At 43.7% G+C, this 22,685-nt stretch overlaps 1 protein-coding gene across 2 annotated transcripts in view; it reads right to left on the bottom strand.

Annotated features, from left to right (window-relative positions):
- The window catches only part of elavl4 (ELAV like neuron-specific RNA binding protein 4), a 53,777-nt gene that overhangs the window by 22,076 nt on the left and 9,016 nt on the right, over positions 1 to 22,685 (bottom strand). For both annotated transcript variants that reach the window (XM_064333327.1, XM_064333326.1), the window contains exons 2-4: positions 17,938 to 18,024; positions 13,666 to 13,906; positions 2,519 to 2,622 (exon numbers count right to left, since the gene is read on the bottom strand). In XM_064333327.1, coding sequence (XP_064189397.1) covers positions 2,519 to 2,622; positions 13,666 to 13,906; positions 17,938 to 18,024 — 432 coding nt within the window. The remainder of the gene's footprint in view (positions 1 to 2,518; positions 2,623 to 13,665; positions 13,907 to 17,937; positions 18,025 to 22,685) is intronic.

The following is a 22,685-nucleotide window of genomic DNA, read 5'->3' on the forward strand; positions in this document are numbered from 1 at the left end:
GGGTCCCTCGCGACGTGCGTTTCGGCCCCTGAGGCGGCGTCACCCTCGTCCCAGCCTCTGCCAAAACGTGTTCTCCGTTTGAGAGCACAGAGAAGGTTGTCTCCCAAAAAAAGAGGGGTGGGAATGAGGGAATGGTAACGGTGTGACTCATTTCATTTTGAGTGAGTTACGAGAAGGTAGCGAAACTGAGGCTGAAGCAACCGCCTCTTCTGCCGCGGCCGTCTCCATTATTCCTGAAAACCCGGCCTCAACGCAGACCTCAAAAAGGCCCGGCTGATTTAAAAAAAACTGCTGTGCCTTGTTCTTTCATTCCGCCCTCGAACACCTCCCTCCGCTGGGGGGGGGGGGCTGTCATGTTCCTGACTGTAAGGGACCGGGACACCGCGCCGTGCCCCCGCATTCAGAGCTTGTCAGGGAAAATGTGCCGTGATTGCGTTCGGAATAATCGAGCGAAGATCACAGAAAGCAAGGGCAGGCGTGGTTCACTGTAAAACAAGAGGCGGAGGACAGCGCAAAAACTGATTACGCTGAGTAATGTGAGCATCGCATCTCTGCCATTCCAGGAAAGACCGAGCGCCGTTTCCATCCGGAGAGATAATGCCATTAAAGACAGTGCAGAGGACGTGTGGTAGCATCATGAAATTACTCCTCCTCTTCTCCCCGTTTCCTGTGTTCCGAGCAAAATCTCCCCGTGCCTAATGCTTCTGTTCAACTCACGAGCAGCATTTAATAATAGTATCTCTCCATTTAGCATGATCTTTTTGTGCTACGTTTATTGCTTTTATACCTTATACCTTATACAACATGGCCCATAAGTATTTGGACAGGACCATAATGTTTGCCATTTTGGTTCTGTACTCCAGCATGGTTGTATTTCAAATTAAACAATGGCTATGAGGTTAAAGTACACACAGTCAGTTCTAATTTTAGGGTATTCACATCCATATTGGGTGATCGGTGTAGAAATTGCAGCCCTTTTTATGCATAGCCCCTCCATTTTAGGGGAGCAAAAGTAATCGGACAATTGGCTGCTCAGCTGTTTCTTGGCCAGCTGTGTGCCATTGCGTCATTAGCTCACACACATTTTGCTAACAAAATGTCCAGAGTTCTTTCTGGGTGTGGCATTTGCATTTGGAGTCTGTTGCTTTTGTCTCTCAACATGAGGACCAAAGACGTGTTGATGCCTGTAAAAGCAGACCATCCTGAGGATGAAAAATCTGAATCTGAAGTTGATCAGAGACATGGCGAAAACACTGGATGTGTCAGAATCAATTGACTGATACATTGCTAAAAGGCCAGAATGCACTGGTGAGCTCAGCAATAGCACATGACCTGATAGATCATGGAAGACCACTGTAGTGGATGACCGACAAATTTCAATTGTGAAAAACAAACACTCTCCAGGATGTGGGCACAGATGTGCCAAGAACAACCATGAAGATAAGACAACAACAGCATGACCTCAGAGGGTTCCTCGCAAGAGTAAAACTACTTATAAGCCTCAAGGACATAAGATCTCAGATTACTCGGATACTAAAAATTATATAAAAAACTGTTGAGTTCTGGGACAGACAAGTCTTAACCTGCAGCAAAGTGATGGAAAGAGGAAAGTGTGGAGAAAGAAAGGAACTGCTCATGATCCAAAGCACACCACTTCATCTGGTAGTGGAGGTACAGGTAGTGTTATGGTTTGCGCATGTACGGCTGCCACTGGAATTGGATCAATTGTCTTTATTGATCATGTGACTGCTGACAGCACTGGAAGGATGAATTCTGAAGTGTACAGAAACATTTAATCTGCTCAGATACAACCAAATGCCAAAACTCATTGGATGGCATGTCACCTTGCAGAAGGACTATGACCCCAAACATACAGCTAAAGCAACCAAGGAGGTTTCAGGGCCAGAAAGTGGAATTATCCTATCAGACTAAGTAAATCACCAGACCTGAATCCAACTGAACACGTGCTTCACTTGCTGAAGACAAGTCTTACAGAGCCAAAACAGCAAAAATGGTGTCACTGTCCAAATACTTACAGACTGCACTCTATGTACAAGCATGCTGAAATATGGCCCTTTGCTGGCTTGAGAGAGTGAAGACAACTCATAGGTTCTTCTCATGGGCACACGTATGATTGGGCCGTGGAGACCCAATCACACGCGTTCCCAGAGAGCAACCCACGGGCACCCAGCTGGCAAACAGGGGTGGCTCAAGCAATGAACACTGCTATCCCCACCAAATGAATCCCTCCCATATGTCCTTTGGGCAAAGCCAATTGTGCACCGCGCCTGCAGAGCTGTCGGCCATAGACGCCACTGGCCCGGGCCGCGTTCGATCGGAGACCATGGTGCTCACTCATGCGCCACCAGCGGCACTTTTACCCTGAGAGGTGAAAGTGATGAAAGTCCAGAAGTCTGTCAGCAGTTACCTGCTCATGCCGAGCATGGATTCATTTTTTTTCTATCAACACAGAAATCCCATTACACCCCCACATACGAAAGGCTTCTCTTGTTCTTACCTTGATAGTTTTGGTTTGGAGTCTGAGACCGTTTAACGTGTTGATGGCTTTCTCTGCGTCCTTTGGGTCGATGTAGTTAACGAAGCCATAACCCAAACTCTGCCCTGGAAATAGGAGAGAAGAGCGATATTGCAAAAAAGTTGAAGCACAAGTTCACCAACAGAATCTGAGCAGTGCAAACCAAGGACAAGCTCTGACAGCGTACATAGGGTAAATCTGTTATTGATGACTTCTTAAGCCTCTTTTCCTGCTATAGTCCTTCACTTCTGCACGTCTCATCGGTCAACCATTTAACATACGAGTAAAAGTATGGCTGCATGACAGGCTGTAAAAGTGCCTGGTAACTCCAACTGGCGCTGTGCAGTTATCCCTGGTAATTGAAACAGACAGCAGTGAGTCTACAGTGCAAAGACAAAGTGAATCACGAATGTGGAACAGCACACTGCTCTACCAAATAAACACCACCCGAGCTACAGCTCTGGGCTGGAGTGGAGCGGTATTCCTCACATCAAACACCATGCCTCTCCCTCACTTTCAGTGGATTACCCGGATTATCGTTCCCCATTGTTAATTAAAGCCCTCCTGTCCTAAAGAGAATCTCCCCACTTCACCGCTGTTTTTACAGTAATCTCCCTGACACTGATCTGACAAGCTGTACTCCAAAGGTACATTTCAAAAATAGAAAAACAAAAATATCTATGGGCTACATGGATATATTTAATATCAAAGTGTCTCATGTGAGACATCTCTTCCTATACTCAGCACACAGACACAATTAGCCGAAACAGAGTACCCTAAACCACCCCCCTTTGCCTCACAGGGTTCATCAAAGCTTCAGAAGTGTCACTTACAAAAGGCTAGCAGCAAAGTGTGTTCTCAGAAAGTACATGTGCACAGCACCATAGACGTGTCAGCACAGTAGTACAGTACACAGCAATACAGTCTGAGTAGAATGCCAGTATGTCCCAGCGCACAGGCTGAGAGAGTATCCGCAGTCTTCTTCCCTTTTTGTGTGCGTTTGCTCACTCCTGCAATCTCCACAGACCTCTCCATTGGCCCTACTGAGCACATAACTCTCCACCGTGTGTGTGTGTGTGTGTGTGACACTAGCAGCCACACACGGTGCTTTAGGGTTTCTCTCAGCGTTTCCAGTGTGCCCCACACTCTGCTCTCTGGGGTTTGGCGCCAGTCACTCCGTCCAATTGCGCGTTGGCACGGCTGACGGGCAGGGCTCAGCTCCTCCTGCCTGGAGAAGTAGGACAGAGCAGCTGCTGCAGTGGAACTTCCAGGCGGGGATTCCGCCCACCAGCATCCAGCCGCGGCACCGCGGGGGAGGGGATGGGGATGGGGATGGGGGGGGGGGGGCGGTTCTAGGGTCGACAGCTTCCTAGAGTCAGCACAGCGGCCGAACACCCCAGGGAGAGCCGTCCTCCGCATGTCCCCCGTGTGGGATTCTGCCCGCGCACAGATTCAGTCTCTCCCGGTGTTGAACGTTTCCCGATGAACCAATTTCACCGCAATTATAAAACCGACCATTTCAAGTACGACTTTGTAAAATATTAAATATCTGATTCGGTTTCATTATGCAAGGACAATTAAAAAACAAAAAACAAAAATCCTTTGTCCACAACGCAGCGCTCTCTCCTCTCACAAGGGCACGTGGAGAAGATGGAAACGTAAGCACTAACGAACCCCCTCTCCCACCCTCACTGAATCAACCCTCCCCCCCCCAGGCACGCTGACGTGGGCAGAGAGCTGCAGCATAGACTGTGGGCCAACACAGGCAGGCAGGCTTGGCACCGCCTGTCACAACAACGGCTCCCCTCCGCGTGTACACAAGCTCAGCGGGTCCGGCCCGCCGCGCTACGCGCCCGAAATAGCCGCGGCGGCGCAGCGCAGGTGCGTCAGCCGCGGCCTGGCGCTCCCCGCGGGCTGCGGGGTGCGGGGCGCGGGGGAATTGGACACTCTGTTCCCGCGCGCGACGCCACTGAAGCGCGGAGCTGCTGATGAAACCCCACACCGCCAGGGGCGTCGCTGTCGCCAGCGCTGCGTCGGGTCCAAGCCCTCATAAAGCAGCCAGCGCTGCGTCGGGTCCGAGCCCTCATAAAGCAGCCAGCGCTGCGCTGAACCTCTTCTTTTCTAAGGTCAGGATCAGGGCCGCTCAAAGTGATGATCATGTGTTTTTTTTTGTTTTTTTTTCAAGCAAGCCATCAGTTCAGGAAGTGATTTTTGTACTCCCTATGCTGTAAATGCTCATTTAGTATCTGAAGGGAAAACTCGATTTTCTGACATTCGTGCAGTTTCCTTTGCTGTGTACAGTAGCCCTTGGAATTAGCTTGAAACGTGCAGAACGAGAGAGCTGAGCGCTACACCATGACCTGCCACTGCAAAATGTTTAAAAGATAAATGGGATTGCTGTTCAAAATGGGCTGGAGATATCCTTAAAGCGACACAATTAATCTAATATATAAAATTGTTCTAAGAAAATCAAGAACCCAATTAAAATAACAGAATAAATACAATCTAATGGGGGAGCAAACACAGAAAATTAGTCTGTTAAAAAATATTAATGGCAAAATTTACTTAAATTAAAATTAGAATTAAAAATGCAAACAGAAATGACACATCGCTGTTTTAATGAGCTTTTAATGAGGGTAAATCTTTATTTTCCATTTGTTTTAATTCTCAAGCATGGGTGTGATAAATTTGGTTGTGATAAATCTGGAAGAATTTGAAAGGCAACGCTTAAACGATAAAGAAATTATTCAGGGTTCAATTTTTGTCCATCTAACCTACGATCCTAAGCGATCCTAAGTTAGCACACAGCCTGCAGGCCATTGCTCTTATCAGTGTTGACATTCCCACAGTTATGCAATGATGCTGTATAGCAGCTGTCCCTTTCCAGCAGCATCTGCAGGCAGTGAGGAACTCGCTCAAAATTCAGCGGCTGGCAGGGCCGCGACAATTCTGTCCGCGGTTTGAAGACGACATCAAATTCTGGAGAAAAACTATCTGTCAAATATGTTTCCTCTGCAATTCGTGCTATTTTCAGTGAGTGGCCCCACTCGGAGACGCTATGAAGAAGCCATTACTTGTTTCCTGAAAAGCAGCGGGGTCTTGAATGAGGAAGAGGGGGGGGAAAATGAGTCTGTTTGCAGGGAGAGTCCCGCTGCTCCACACCGCACGCACACCGCGGGAGGGCGGGTCACCCCTCAGGCCTTTCCGGGTGACTCTGCTTCACACGCGCTCTTCCTCACTTCCCTCTGTCGCCCTTCCGGGCTGAAACAGCACCCTAAGCTTCATGACCTATCGCAGTTTCTCACACTGTCTCCTCCAGAGCTTAATACGTGTACGCAGGCAATGCAAACACTGCCATATGTGACAAGTTATATGGCTCTCACAGTTCCCGAATTTTAATTATAGGGCTTTGTTGGTGATGTCATGTCTGGTACGCTGATAGTTTCCCTCCTTGTAATGTCACAAAATGGCGCTTAGACTGGTTGCCTTCTATTTGTCATGAGACCATTTCAGGGCAAAAAGTAAGTAATGGAGAGCATTAAATAGAAAACAAAACCTTGGGTGCAGTCAACAGTGGATGACAGAGTTGGATACAGCTAACGGTAACATACCCTGATGGTACGATGGTCCTGTGGCACACACAGGAAAATCTGTTTGGTCAGCCTTAAATGTAATCACATTACAGTTATAAAGAAAGCAGGGATAAATATTTTTCCATATGTCACAACAAATTATTATTTTTTGCTTGCTGGTGTTCTAGCATTCTGCCCTTGCTGCAACAAGTGACACACTTCTGGTCTCCACGGTAACAGAGGTGCACTTCATGAAATGCAATGCTAAAAAATAAAACATATCTCCAGACTCTCAAACTGGTTTTATAAACACATCTAACTACACAATTGCCTACAATACACTACCATATACAGTTTTAATCAATACATTGCAATAGGTGGCTTAATGTAAAGAACAAATGAAACAAGAACCATATTTCTTGCAAGCACAGCAAATATTTCATTTTTTCTTATATACAGTAGGTTTACAGAAATACACTTTTATTATTAAGCTATCTGTTAAATAGCATTTTGAGGACAATTAATTTTTTTTGAAACATTTTCTTATTTTATTAGTCTATTATGCAAATTTAATTTATAAAGTAGGCAAAGGCAAAGTGTGGAGGCCGAAAGGAACTGCCCAAGATCCAATGTACGCCCCCTTAATCCATCAAACATGGTGGTTGTGGCTTCACTGATGATGCAACTATTGATAGCAATGAATTTTTAAATGGTACAGAAGCCGGCTCAAGTTCGGCTCAAGTTCAAGCAAATGCCAAATTCATTGAATGGCGTTTCATTCTACTGCAAGACAATGATCCCAAACATACTGCTAAAGCAACAAAGGGCCAAAAACTGGCCAAGACATTCATCATCCAAAAACAAAAAGGAGCTGAAGATGGCTGCAGTACAGGCCTGCCAGAGCATCACCAGAGAAGATACTCAGCACCCGCCAATGTGTATGGGTCTCATACTTCAAGCAGACATTGCATGCAAAGGATAAGCTACAAAGTACTAAACATGACTACAGTCATTTACATAACATTCACATGTCCCACACATTATGGTGCCCTGAAATGGGGGGAGATGTATAAAAAGTGCTGCCATTTCTACATGGTGAAAACAAAGTGTACAAAAATGCCCTTAAATAAAAGTCCAGAGCCAAGAAATCAAGAAAAAATGTATTTGTCCCAAACATTATGGAGCTCACCGTATAATGAAAGTACTGCAACAGCACAGAGCAATTAAATGTTTATCTTCTCCAGTAAAAGTACTTGATTGACATATTTTTCTTAAAAATCCCATGCATTAGCTGCGTGATTCATAATTAAATGTAGCAATAAACTCTGAAATCATATATGTTCACTATTTTAAACTGTGAAGAAAGTAATGCATTTCATGATCATATTCATACAGATTTTAGCCATTTCTAAGAGCAGACACATTCTTACACACACTGGCACACAGAAAAAGAAAAACACACACACACACATGCACGCACACAGCTGAAATGTAAAAGATTTAAAGACAGACTTTAATGTTCTGTACCCGTCAATACAAGCTCACAGTTTAAATTCCCCATTGTATTCTGACTGTTAAAATGCTCCATTGTATTATATACTTTTAGTCATTTTAGTCATTGCTATTCAGTTTATTACCAGGCAAAATACTTAATTCATGTATTTAATAATGACAAGACTTACTGATAAATATTTATGGGGAAATTATTCATACAGCAGCATTCAACATAAAAAAGAGTGACATAACATTATTTTAACACACATTATGTCAGGCTAAGTTTGAGGCTATCATGGCGTCAACACTACTGAAACTTCAGTATAATCTTTTTTAGGGGCTGCTACTTGACTGCAAGGCTCCTTGGTCTGAATGCTTGTATGTTAGATTTGTACCAGTTAGAATTCAGACGTTTGTAGACTAGGGCAAGCTGCTGAATAGCTTTTGGTGCAACACTACTGCTGGTGGACCGCAGAACTTGGCTGTCATTTCAATGCAAGGATAATGTTGAGGGAGATTTACTTCACTTCACCAAGTCACAGTAAAAAGAAAAAGAAAAATGAGAGCAAACTCATAGCTCCAATTTCCAGTCACACACTCCTGGTTTCTTTCAGCAAATCACACTTGATTAAACTTCTCAATTATCAACCTAGAACCAGAGACGTTCTGAACATTTACAAGATGCGGTGTGAACAAAAACCCCCCAAAAAATCCAAACATTTCAAGGCTTCGGAAGCTTGCAGTGATGAAATTATTCCATATATAACAGTCATGGGATATGGTGTGAAGAAACAATATAAGATGACAAATTCAACATGATGCTCTGACACTTTTTTTTGTTCCCGGAATTTAATGGCTTCTGCTGCTTTTGTGCATCTCCAAAATTTCCAAAATGTCTGTTTTATGTCAGATTTATCCCAGTGTGCTATCCAAATACCAAATATAAGCATATTTTTAAACCTCATTACTTCCAATACAGGTTCCCAGTCACCAGAATACCGCCAACTGTGCTACGCGGGAGCTTCCCAGCCCCTGCCCCCCCCCCCCGTCCCCCGTCCCCCGTCCCCCCTCCTGCATGAGGTGGCTGCTGCCGGAGGCGAGTTGGACAGGAGCCCTGAAATGTGTGGGATGTCTGAGAGGATTGTGGGAAAAGCAGCCCCCGCGTATATCTGGGACACCCCTGATTACGTCAGGCCAGGAAATGACAACACTGACGGCAGAGCAAGGAACCCCTGCTGAGCGCTACAGCCCCGCGGTCCTCGGGTTCTTAAGACCCCGGGGCCAAAATGACACTCAGACGGGCGCAGCGCGTCAGCACATCGGCCCAGAAGAGGAAGACGAAGGAGAGCCCCCGCGTCTGAGACTCGGAAACGGTTCGACGCCTGCCTCCTGCTGAGCGAGGTGTTTTTCAGCCACTGCTGCAGCTAAAACGGGCCTATGTGTTGATACCAAGCTTAAGGGAACAACATCAAGACACATTTGTCTTGTCACATGTCAGCCACAATCATCTCCTTTCATACTTTGTGTTATTTTTAATGCACTCTAATGTGTACCGCAGGTTCGACAACCTGTGTGTGCACTGCAATAAGGCTCGATGGATCTGTGCTGGTAAGACTGGCAGTGTTTTGCAGATTGCATTGACTGTAATGTTTTTTTCGCTAATGCAGTTTGTCAGGCACAGAAGAGCACTGCTCTACTCTGCTGTCACACAGGGCAAAGCGATTTACATTGTTACAAATTGGAACTGAAATTATTCAAAGACAATGCATTCTCCGTGCTCGATTCTTCACTGAGGGAACGATTTTATGCATCCTCACAATGTATTAATTGTCATACAAAAAAGCAAGATGCATCATTTCCGAAGGGAAGGAAGAATTCTACCCTACTTTTTTTTCTCCCATCAGCGTGCAGGCTTTTATTTATGAGTTTAAATTCAGGAGGGGAAGATTGATTATGCAAAAGGAATTAATTGTCACATTGAGAGAGAAGCTAAATGCATTGGGCTCTGTTTTTTGCTTCATTTTTACTTTTAACTTGTACTCAGTCATGGCAAAGCATTACTGGAGTTGTTACATTTGCACTGAAATGTTGGCTATTAATGCCGATACAAATTAAAGTCAATGAGAGGAAATTATGTATTATTTTAACTGTAACTAATGCTGGCAGATTTATTCACTAAAGGGGACAAGTGTATTTTTATCTAACCCATAGCCAATCATTCCAAATTAAATGAATGGAATTGCATATTTGGAATAAATTGTTCCTGTCTTTAGAAACAGCATTCCATTAAAACAACCAATGCTTCCAAAATTCCATGCTGATCTCAGTCAACTAAGTTTTTCAGCATTTCTGTCTGTGAAAAATGATACAGTTCATCCAACAATTTCTCATTTATTGCCTATTATATCTTCAAGCGGTCATACTAGTGCAATGTCTACATTGGAAATCAGATTGTAAAAAACAGTTACGCTTAGGCATGGCGGCTTTGCTTGCGAGAATATGGCGACAAGCTGTATCATAAGTAATAATCATAATATGTTGGCAAAAAATATCCAGATAAATTATTGCCTCGGATTATGGACATCTCAGGCAATCAAAACACTCACTTTCTCTAAACTGTTTTGCACTTCACAAAAGAAAATAATATACAGTATTATCATTTGCCGAGATAATGTCCTCATTTTTACAGAATTAAATAGACGCCAGTTAAATGTATTTAAAAGGAGCTTTGATTAAACAGGCAAATTATTCCAAAGCCATTTATAACAGATTTGCATATATTGTACCTAATACCAAAGTGTTTATCTTTTTATGTGAGGCCTTATTAGAATAAACAACAACAATCAAAATAATTACCCCAATGATTGTCAGAGAAACAATTTAAGATTTGAAACATAAGCCTTAATAAAATAATTGCATTCCTGTGAAGCTTTTCGCAATGTTTTTTCAACTCAAACAGTAAATATTTTAAAAATGAAGGCATTTATAAAAGTATATCCTTGTTCATATTTGCAGTATTTAAAAATGCCACATGTTTCCAGGATGGGGATGGAGAAACAACATTCCTTTAGTCAGAGTTCAAGCTGAACCAGGTTTTCCCAGCATTCTCAGCGGGGTTGCCACGGCACACGGCGCGGTATTTCAGGCATCAATCACGATTAATATTTCACAGCCTACATCTGTTCATTGTTTTTATTTATTACATTATTTTTTTGGTTTTGTTTTGCCTTGTCATTATGTTGAGTAAGAGGTCACATGGTGTGGGAAGCCCCGGCCTCTCCTTCTCTGACACGTGACGGGGACACGGCGGGTCCGAGAAGCGGTTTGGGGCGTGATGGACCGCGGTTACGGGCGTGCGTGATGTGCACCTGGAGACGTCACGCTGCAGTACAGCAGGACTCATGAATCTTTCAGCGCTAAAAGAGGCAAAAAATATAGCAGCCACCTGGCTAGGCATTTTAAATGAAGCAAGGACAAAACAGGCATGAAAAGGGACCGGTTGATTGGGGGGGGGCTTCTCTTGCTTCGCATGGCTGGTAAATTACTTGTATGGAAGTGTCGAAACACTTGTTTCAATAGCTTCGTTTTTCAGCACTGGGGGACTTGTTAATTTGTGCATATTACGATGTACGAAAGCAATTGAGAGACAGGGGCAGAAGCCTTACAGCTAAAGCTTTCCCTTCAATAGATTTCTGGTGCTGAGATGGGACATATACTGAAATATCTATTTTTCTTATCTCAGTTATTACAATGTGAGCTGTAATTATTTACTGTATGCTGAATATGCTCAGATAAATATGTAAAGAACTCTTATCAGCTGAAAAAAAAGTCACAGATGCAATCTATTCATGTTCCAGCATCCAAGTGCTGGCTCTCTCTTTTTTTTGCCATGTCATTATAAATACAAATGCATTCATTTTCCTGGAGAAATGCAGTCGGAGGCAAAACATGATCCAGAATAACTGGGAAACTGACAAGGATCCAATTCCTGCCCAGCTGGCACTTGATCAGTCATTTCCATTTTCTGTGTGCTGAGGGCCAGAAGCACTAACACTTTCTTAATGTATTCCATTAAAAGTTTTCATTCAAGATGTTGCCTGGCTCACAAGAAAATCACTACCTCTCCCCGAGGGCTATATGTTTATTTGTGTTATTAGAGGCTAACGGAGGCATTTCGGCAGCAGAACTGGCTCAAGATGCATAAATATAACTGCGGATTTTCAGCTTTCTTCATGCCTTTTAAGACACACAGAGTCTGCTGCAACACCATCTGTTTTGTCCCTAGCCTCAAACATGGGCTTGTCCTTGCACTTCAAGTTTTACATTTATAGTCAGCTTTCCTTTTTTAAATGCAGATGGCACACTCGCGAAAATGAACAACAGCATTCGGACATGAATCGGTGAGACGACACCCAAACGCGCTCTTCCCCTTTATCCTCTCCGCTACAGACAAAAGTCAAACGGCGATTTGCTTGCTGATGGATAACGTGTGTGAGCTTTCTCCGGGTGTGTACCTTAGCATTAAACAAACGATTAACCTGCAGGTCCCCAGTGCATTACATGCATATCGGGAAGGCTGAGGGAAAAGAGTAAACAATCGAAGGTGGCACTTCACCGCGGCAAACACGAGAGTGCGGACAGACGTGAGTAGAGCCAGAGGTGTGGCCGGTACCTGAGAGGGCTTTCACTTCATCAATACTGACAGGGCTGAGTCCAGAGAGGGAAAGACCCATCTATTCAAACGCGAAAGGCCTAGATGTTCGCGTGTCCATGTCCACGCTGACATCTTATTCTCTCATGAGCCTGCTCGTAAAGGAATTTCGTGCACACGTCTAAACGCTGACGGAGAACCGAAGAGCCGCAAGGTTTGAGAGGGGGAAATAATGGCTTGGATCCCAACGTGGAGCTCTGCAAGACGATTCACAGGCAGCATCCAAAAGCAGCTGCTGCAGAATCGTTAGTCACTGGAATTCTGGGTGAGATTTTGTCCTGGAGCTTACTGCGCATCCAAACAACCGTTCAGTCACGGATTGTAAACATCCTGCATGTGGCATAAAACATACGAAATTACGCACCAGCATTCCGCTTCAAAAATAACTCAAGGGAAAGGAGGCGGGGGGGGGGCACGGAGGTGCTATTTCTGCCGCATATATGCACATTATTTCACACAGTATTTTGTGCCCATTATCGGAAACAGCGACCCTGCACTTATGTGTGACTGCTGTTGCCTGACCTATAGCCCACACGCCGCGGTCAAGAGTCTGTGTTTCTCACGACGGCTGGCAGCTCCGCGCTCTTTCTCTTAAAACCAGTGGCTTTAGCCTGGCCCCCTTTTTAATGAGATTATCAAGAGCGAAGTGTCACTAAGTAGGATATAAAATGGAAGCCATTATCTGGCATTATCTCGGAGCAGCCTCCCCATCCATCTGCTCGCCACCCACACAGCCACTAGTCCAGGATTAGAGGCGTGATTAGCTGGGGAGCGCAGCTTAAACACCTCTGCTCTGCGTCCCGCTCAGCGGCTCACCGGCCAGCTGAAGCCTCCTGCTCCGCGGTAACGAGCTGGAGCTCCGCCCGGGAGCGCGGGGGCCACCGCGCCACACCCCGCCAAAATCCGGCAGCGTCTCCTCAACTGCCTGCCATGCCTGCCTGCCTGCCTGCCTGCCTGCTGGCCACGTGGAAGGTATTTCCTTCTGCGTCGAGATCCACGTCACAGACGGCGTTCTATTTGCTGCTCGATTGACAGGTTGATTACGATTTTTTTCCCATTACATTACATTACAGGCATTTGGCAGACGCTCTTATCCAGAGCGACGTACAACAAAGTGTATAACCAAAAACCAGGAACAAGTATGTTGAAAACCCTAGAGGGAAGTACAGTTCCAAGTGCAGGGAACGACCGCATGGTTTAACTTGGACCCTGTAGGTTAATCTACAATCTTCCCCCTACCTCTCCTCTCAGCTTTGTAGCTTTCGTTTACGACACATAATCCGAAACAACGAGTGACCGCGAAACAATATCAGTTTTGTGCAGCGCCTGTCTGTGCAGCAAGGGGGCCTCACCTGTGATCTTGTCCCGCACCAGCTTGCAGGACTCTATCTCGCCGATGCTGCCGAACAGGCTGCGGAACTCCTCCTGGGTCATGTTCTGCGGCAGGTAGTTGACGATGAGGTTGGTCTTGCTGTCGTCGGTGGAGCCGCCGGTCTGCATGGGGGACGGGCAGCTCCGGCTGTTGCTGGACGGCCCGTTGGCCGTGGTCGCGTTCGGCCCATTTGTGACCTGAGGCTCCATGTTGCTGATTATCTGCACGGGGGATGGGGAAAGGACAGAGGGGGGGGGGGAGCTTCAATCCGGGGAACTAAAAGAATCGGGGATCATTTCAATTGTCCTTTCCCAAAAACCCAACAGACAAAATATACTGTAGTGTATAACTGACCCTGCAAAGACAAAGAGAAATGAAAAGAGAACGTCTGAACTGACACACAACATTGAACGTCCAAGCTACGAAAGCTCTATAAATATTTTTAAAAAATATATATTATATATATATATATATATATAAAGTTCCCCTTTCTGCTTCGACAGTTGGAACATTTTGGGAAGGTAAAAATGAGAGCCCTTCAGCATGGCACTGCTGTCACGGGGAACAATATTTGCAGCTCGTTTAGCATAGCGGCTGAAGAGCAGGTGTTTGAAGTAGAGCTTGCTGGCCCTCGGGGAAGACGAGCAGAGGAAGGCAGACTCCGCTGTGCTTATCTACCAGCAAAGACTTATTTTAAGATTCCCGACTGCCACCAAATGTATTCAGCCATTAGCATAAAATGTGTGTTTAATTTAATAATTTGCCTCTTCGTTACAGTCAGTTGATTTCCATCATCCACTTACTTGAGATTGTGGAGCTAAAGAGGTTCACGCCTTGGTGTGCCACATTTTTTTGTTGTTTTGAATTCTGCAGAGGGGGCACTGTCCTCGGGGTGCCTACTGTTAAAAGCTCCTCCGATGTCAAACGTACGCAGGGGGAGAGAGCTGAGACACACTGCGCAGTAGAAGCCCTTTGAAAGGTGTTTTAAAACAAAGGGAGAAGGGGAGAGTCCCTCCCAGCTAGTTTGAGCCCCGCATGCATTAAAAAAAGACGAAGTCTTCCCTCAATTTGCCGTGCTCTAATTTGGCTGGGGCAGTGCAAACTCATCAGGAGGTTTCTCAGTGGTGGCTGCATTTTCTAAGGATGTCCAAACAAACTGTGAAAGTGTTGAACTGTTACGAATAACTTGTAAAAAAAAAAAAAACGAGGAACAGATTCACATATTGTAGCCGAAAACAAGGCTGATTTAAATTAGTTTAAAGGTCTGCTCTGGTGAATTGAAGAAAATTGCTTAACAATCCACTGAGGCTACCTTACCACTGAGGCTAAAAAGGCTCACATTTTCTGCTCATGGAGTCTAAAGCACAGGAGAACAGATTTGGGGGGTGGGTGGGGTGTTGTTGGGTAGAGAAAAATCTATTATGTGAGACAAAACATTTCTTTTTAGCATTTCAAAAATACATTCAGAAACACTGGCCCCAAAAATAAAATGTCTTATCCAAACGAAAATAAACATATTGGAATGAAAAACAAATACAAACTATTTCCCTCAAGATTTGATTATCCACAGTAAATTTAACATATATAGAGAAGTAGGGCATGTTTAAAAAAAAAATAATGTAATTGACCAGCGATCTCCTTCACACCTAATGTTTCCTTCAGTATATATACAAAACAAAAGGAACAAAAATGTTCTTAGAGTTAAGGAAATCATATTAAATCCTACCTCTAGAACACAACTGAACAATACGACGATGGAATACATACTTCTCCATTACCATTACCAAACCATTCCATAAAAATGTGCGACACCAGAATGCAACGGCACTTGATGATAAACCCATCAAGCCATAAAAAGTTAATTAACCTCTTCATCAAGGCTTTCTTTGGATCTTATTAAATTGTATTACAATACGAACTGAGTGGCATTTTATTGTTTTCAAAAATACTTTTAGCGCAACCGGATGTGTTAACGAGGCTAAAAAAGCAGGGAAAGGAACACAACTCACACCTTTAATTACAACAGACATGTCAAGTCTCATCCGCCAGGCATAATTTGTAACCACTTACGGTCTAAAGTAGCTTGCATACATTTATTTCGCCTGCACACCCACTGTGTTGCAGTGCTGAGGAAGGCAATATCTGCATATCTTAAGCAATGTAGCACAAAAATGTCTCCCATCTCTCCTGGCTGTGCTGCTCGCACACAAGACAGCTGTCTGAAGTCCTCTTGGGCACTGGTTCTCAAACGCAAGATGGCTGCCGAGCAATTTATGCAGCAATTCTTTCCAGTTAGGTGCCTTAAATAATATGAGCTGTTGTCACACAGAATTTTTGAATGCAGCACCTGCAAAATTTAACATAAAGGAAAGAAACTTAAATTTCCATGATGAAGTAGAGAAATACTCAAACACCAGCACCTCAGCATAATGACGACCTATTTACTTAATGGTGGCTTTTGTTCAAACATCGGAAGCTAGTGAGATTAAATAAATGGAAGTGCCTTTGGATGTGCTTTCCATGGACTTAAGAAAATGAAATTGGAATGCAGCCTCACATTTTTGGCTGCAGTTTCGACCTCCTTACACGTGTCTGCGGCAGCCAGCATGGCCATCCATTTAAAAAAAGCTCCTTGGCCATTGCAATGCGAAGGGGAGCACTGAGGCTGCGTGTCAAGAGCCGGGAATCTCTTGCATAATTCTGCATCAAAACGGGGACGGAATATAAACTCAGCAGAACGGCGAGCGGCTTTTCTGACGTCCTCCTCGTCTACCCGTCTGAGTGAGACGGGGCGCTCAGCCATGACTGCGATAAAAACACAGGCTCTGAATAACCCTGACATTCGAGAAACACCGCGAGCCATTCCGTCAGAGGTTGAGCTCAGAACATTACAGAAACAAGTGCATAATTTACACTAGATAAACACCACCTGCTGGTGGGGAGCGGGCTCTTTTTCTCACTGAAGTGCATTTAAAAGCAAAACATAAATAAGCTTGATTTCAGGACGAAAAAGGGCAAGCCATCACATACTGTGTGAACTTATGATATTTACATATTATTTTAAGACATCTTAAGATCTAAGCTTATACATGTACACTGGTGTTACATCACCACAGGAAACTAGCAGTTGTTTTAAGTGCAATGTTATTACAAAACAGACTAAAGGAGTTAGTCATAAATAATCACTATAGTTAAAGTAATAGTGCAATGTAGTTTTCTGAAGAACGATCATGTTGTAGCAGCAACTGACAATTGAAGACTACAAATTGTTGGTCATCGGAGAGAAAACATTTGAGAACCACTGCTCTAGAGCTAGCCTGGAGGCACCCTGCTCTCACAAATTCAAATAACTGGAGCTGTTGGATCACACTTGATAGTCTAGATATTGTATGCAGTCAGTACAACTTCACTGTTAAATCTGTATGATTTTAATGCTTTTAGGTACATTGTGTGGGTTGGATTTATTTGCTTTTGCATTTTAAACATGGCCTTAAAAGATTTAATAGTTAAAAAATGTATAAATTTTCATAAAATGTAATTTGTCTGAGTCACACAGGGATATAGCAGAGCTGCTTGTGGAGGCGTTCTGTTTGTGGGAGGCAGTAATGGGAGAATCTGGGTCTACAGAGAGTGGGATTCACCCTGTGCCTATGCCACATGAGTTTCTGTGCACTGTGGGGTCTTTACCTTACGTTGCCTTGACTGAATTCCAAGCATACACACCTAACAGGGAGCTCTGATTCATGCATAACAGGGACCTGCGATTCCTCCATTATTATTTCAGAAAGAATGAAATCATACAATGAGCCTTGTGTTTGATATGCCTGGTCCTCTCGTGTGTCTTATGGCTAACAATCAAGATATACAACCATTAGAAAGGGGAAATAAAAGGCATTCTAAAGCATTAATTATTCAATTGGGCATGAAAGCATTTTTATATTAAATATTATACACACATATTATAATCAATTCACTTTATAAACATTTAGTATTCAAGATGCTTTTTTTCTGCAGAAACATGTTCCCAAAAAAAGGTACTAGACAGCTACATTTATATCACATTAACATTTAGGATGACAAATGTCCATTATATGCTGTCTACAGAGGCTGGCTAGCCTGAGCAGTGCACAGCATCAGGGCTTCCCCCCTTCCCCATCAGCCCCTGGTGGAGAGCCCCACCCCCCTCTGCAGCACCCTCTGTCATCAGCATGGTTAATGTTGGGTAAAAGGTCATTTGTGGCTGTCTCCTTACCATCTTTGGCTGTGTCAGCAATCCCTTCTCTGCCCAGCCCTGTAGCTGCGGGAGCTCTGCCTGACGCCACTGTGTCTCTGTCGATCCCTAGGGGGTTTCAGGGTCAAGATTTAACATGCCGGTCTCTGCAAAGCCTTACGGTCACCAGTCACACTAAAACACCCAGGTGGCTCTCTTTTCCAGTTTCTACATTTGCTATAAATCTGGATTCATTTCGAATGGTTTTAAATAATCAAATAATGGCACTTTTTTTTTTTTGGATTGTACAGAATAGTAATTTCGGGCCGAATAAAAAAGGCGCAGGAACCAGTGACCTGTGTAGAGTTAATAAGATAGTGTGGGCACCAGGCCCACCTAGTTTGGTAAACAAGGCCTTTGACAAAGACAGCTCCTCAAATCAGCCAACGCGGGCTGCTGCATTTAGAGCAGAATCTGTACAGCCGCACAGGCGCAGGCTAAAACAGCCAATTTAGGAGAAACGGGAGAATGTGAGGTTGACCTTTCCTTCATTTACTCTTTCAGACAGATAAAATGGTGGAGGAATGCAACGCGGGCCTCCGGGACTAAATGACGGAGAGGGCGGAGGGAGATACCGTTCGCCCGTGTCTCCTTAAATGTTAGAGGGATGTTCAGCTAAAACGCCGTCTCAAATGGTAATAGACTGTCAGCTGTAACGGGGAGGGGAAGGGCAAGCTTTGTCTGCTGTCAGGTCTGAGAGTAATAGGATTTTGGTCAATATTCTCGATAATGAAATCAGGCAAGTATTTGCGGGGACCTTTGTTTACCAGATGCCACCTTTGTTTTAGTTTCAGTGAGGACCGAAGGTTAAAAAACATCACAATCTTAGTGCTACAATTTGCACATACATTGTACACATACATTTTAAGGGGATGGATGATCAAGTAAATCTGCATTTTATTTCTGTGAGACTGCTAATGAGAGACATTTCCAGGTTCAGGTATTAAAAACTATGAGGGATTAATGAACACACACACACACACACACACACACACACACGGTTTTACACACCAATCAATACATGCACTTGTTTATCCAAGCGACTGTGAGCACCACACATTCTCTTGCTATGCTCTTGTCTTGTTCATCCTGTACTGTACAGGTGTGGGGGCATCAGATTATACCAGAAACAACAACAATAAAGTTCTTATGCAGCCTAGCTGTCCCTTTCAGAAGGGAAATTGGGCAGCATGTAAGTGGGCCCACCCTCCATTTTCTAAGGTCAAATGGCTTTCAATGCAGCTGAATATTTAATGGCCAACGGACGAACACAGGCCAGAGCAGATGTGACTTTTTCAAGAGCATTTTGACCCCATCTGCTACTGGTGCCTCAGTAGTAATGATTCTAAAGGAGCGGTTCTCCAGAGACGAACATATTGCACTGTTAAAGCGTTTTAAAAATGGTACTCCAGAATGTGCTATTATACAAAAGCGGCACAGCGTGCGAGAACATATGGACGAGCTGGGATGTAGGCAATGGTGATTAATAATCAGTCACATGATCTCTGTTTCTCTTTTTAAACAAATAAGCGAAAGAATCACACATCCTAGAGGAGGAGGCAATAGTGACAAAATGGGTCACTGTATCACACTCCTCAGCATATATTAGCACATATTCAGACTTTTTTTTTTGATTGTTTAATATCTGTGATATCTGAGAAGTGTCAGATGTGCTCGTTAGACGGTAACAGATCCTTACTGATGCGGCAACGTTTAATAGAAATGAATATTGATGCTAAAAATTTGCATTTTCTTAACAAGCCTGGAAATAGAAAGAAGCCAGGATGGTGAGATGGTGCAGCAGGTTAGAAACACAGATATGTATCACATACATGTACTGTACATGCTGCTCTCATGGTATGGAATGTGAAACAAAAGTACAGTTTTCAAAACACATCCACAAAAATAATCCCTTGCCCTTCACACATACCCACATACACACTCACCCTTGGCATGGATAATTCAGACACAACAGGTTTGCAAAGAGCAACAGTATAATAAAGCAATGCTTCAGTGAACATAACAAGGTCTCCCATAAATATTTATCGCTGTTGGCATCATGACACTGAAATATCATACTGTATGTGGACCAATTAGCATACATACCAAAGATTCCTGATGAACAATATATGCACATATGGCTCTCTAAATGTTTCAAAATGGCATTGTCAAATAATATTATTTTATTATGATTGCTTAGGTGCCTGTATATTGTGGCAGCAATATGAGGACAGAGCTTTTTTTGTCTGGGCCTGAGACAGCTCCCTGTGCATCCCTGTGAGTGAGCAATGTTTTCTGAGGCACAGTGGCACAGGCCGTGGGGTCAGAAACACCCGGGGTAGGTAGACATTATCTCGCTCCAGAGCCTGTGTCATCCTGCGGGCCTCGCGAGCCACTTCTCCGCAGAGACGCGGTAAAACCGCTGCTTCGCTTCGAGCAAAAAAAAAAGCTGGCCCGACCCAAACCGGCTTAGACAATCAATTTCCCGTGACTTTGCCGGGATGGATGAAGCGACACTGCAGTGGATCAGGAATGCGGCAGTATCATTTAACTGATAGCGCCTGGCACAAAATGGAGGTCATCTGGAGCACTTGTTTGTGATTTAAACGTCTCGCCAGATTCAAGCGTTTTTTTTTTTTTTTTGTACGGCACGCTGATCCGCAAAAAGGATGATGTTATGAACGTCCCCCGAGGAGAATAAATACAGCACCATAGAATGTCTGAGCATTTATTTTCCATTTGAATTTTGGCTTCTGCTCTGATGTAGTTGTTGGCAGCATTACGCTCACAGACTGCTATGCGCAGAGAAGTGTAGCATAAATAAGTCATACGAGAGCTTTCCTCAACATTGTGCGGTAGATGGTATCAGAAACATTCTTAAAAAAAATCTGAAATACGATTTTTCTGTGATGTTCTGCCGTGTTACCACTCACACTGTCTGGGGGGAGTCGTCCCCCACATCCCCACCAGCGCTAGCCGGCAGCTAAATTGGCATGTGGACTGGGGACTGGTGCGTCGGCTTCAAGAAGAAAAGAAAAACTTTGGGCTGTCAAGACTGTTTAGCTGAGACAGCTTATGTGATTTTTGTGTCTTTACACAGGGTCACTAAAGTTCCCCTTGACATTGATTTTTATTTTTCCATTTTTTTATTTATTTATTTGGGCTTTCTCTCCCGCCGCCGGGCACGTCCCGGCTCCTCCACATCCTGCAGGTCAGACGGAAGCTGCAGCAGATCAATCAGGAACGTAATCTGGGACACCTCGCACCACAGCCCCCTGCCCCGCTCTCCCATCGATCCGCATCTGCTTTGCCAAATGGATTTTTCTGTGACTCAGAATAATAAATGTTTCGGCATGTAAGCAATTTTTCATTTAACTCTGCTTTACTTTTTTCCCCCACCAAGTCTGCTTCACAGGATCAATAAGACTTTTTGAAGATGCTCTTTCTTTCCCCCCTTTCCTCTGTTATCTGTGCGGACTCCGTTAGGTCAAAGGTTAGCAGATGGGAGAGCTCCACCAGCAGGGGGTGAGGGAGAAGGAAGATTACATCTTACGCGTTGATATTCATGTATATATTGATTAAGCAACCATTTGGAGAGCAAGCAAGTTTCATTTTATCAAGCCACTCTTTAATACTATTTCTTACTGCGGCACTTAGCCTTAAAGCAATATAAAATAAAATCATATTTTTTCAGTAAATTCTTAACAATAACATAGCATAATATTGAGAGGAGATGACATATACCAAATTAAAATAGTTACTTTTTAATATTTTAAAATAATTTTAAGTTAACATAAGGCAGACTAGTGAGTAAGGTTCATTATACTACCAGTTTTCTAAAATAAATGTCTGGAATTAAATTAATTAATTCACTGTGTCATGCACATTTTTTGTTTTTTTGTCCAAAAAAAAAAAAAAAGGTTCTGTTATGAGAAATAGACCCTCACGGATACTCTGCTGGAAGGGCACTGCCTGCAGTTTCACTTGGCCCAGTCAATGACCTTATACCCGAACCTGCCTGTGAGCTGCCTACCAAGCACACAGCTGCACATCAAACATCCCCCCACATTCTACCTCCCTGGACTGTCATTTTGTCTCTCACTATATGACTTCAGCTCCCTGGCCTTGAAAATCAACCACAGTCAACAAAAATGTCTATAAACTTTAGCCATACATTTTCATGAAAAGCCAAACACACAAAAAAAGTTTCCATACCAGACTCTCTCCCTGGGAAAATGTACTTTGCAATGTTTTTATAGAGAGATGTGATTAAGATTTGGACACCAATTTAGTGTTCCTGTACCACAGAAAAGGTTTTAATAAATAGACCACCGGGCAATATTAAAGTCTAGAGCTGAGCACAGCTTGGCAAAAAGAATTTATTTACAAAAGAATCTACCACCTCGCCAGACTACTTATAAATCCCAAATGCAAATCTCTTAACTAGGAAATAGCACAGCAGTACTTCCTCACTCCCTGTTACCAATGCAAAAAGGAATTTGCAGCCGTGTAATTTATAAACAGAATTATAATACACGTCCCAGAATGAAATGTGCATATTTTATGCAAGAGACTTCCATGAGCCATAAACTATTTGCCATAAACCATCAATCAAAGGGCATAACCCCCTGCAAGTAAATTGTCCCAGTACATTGATATCATGAAGAGTCAATGACTCCTGCCACCCAGGAATGGGTTGTATTTACTTTTACTATTAACTGCTAGCATTT

The sequence above is a fragment of the Anguilla rostrata genome, chromosome 4 (assembly GCF_018555375.3).
Source record: "Anguilla rostrata isolate EN2019 chromosome 4, ASM1855537v3, whole genome shotgun sequence".
In the NCBI taxonomy this organism is placed as follows: Eukaryota; Metazoa; Chordata; class Actinopteri; order Anguilliformes; family Anguillidae; genus Anguilla; species Anguilla rostrata.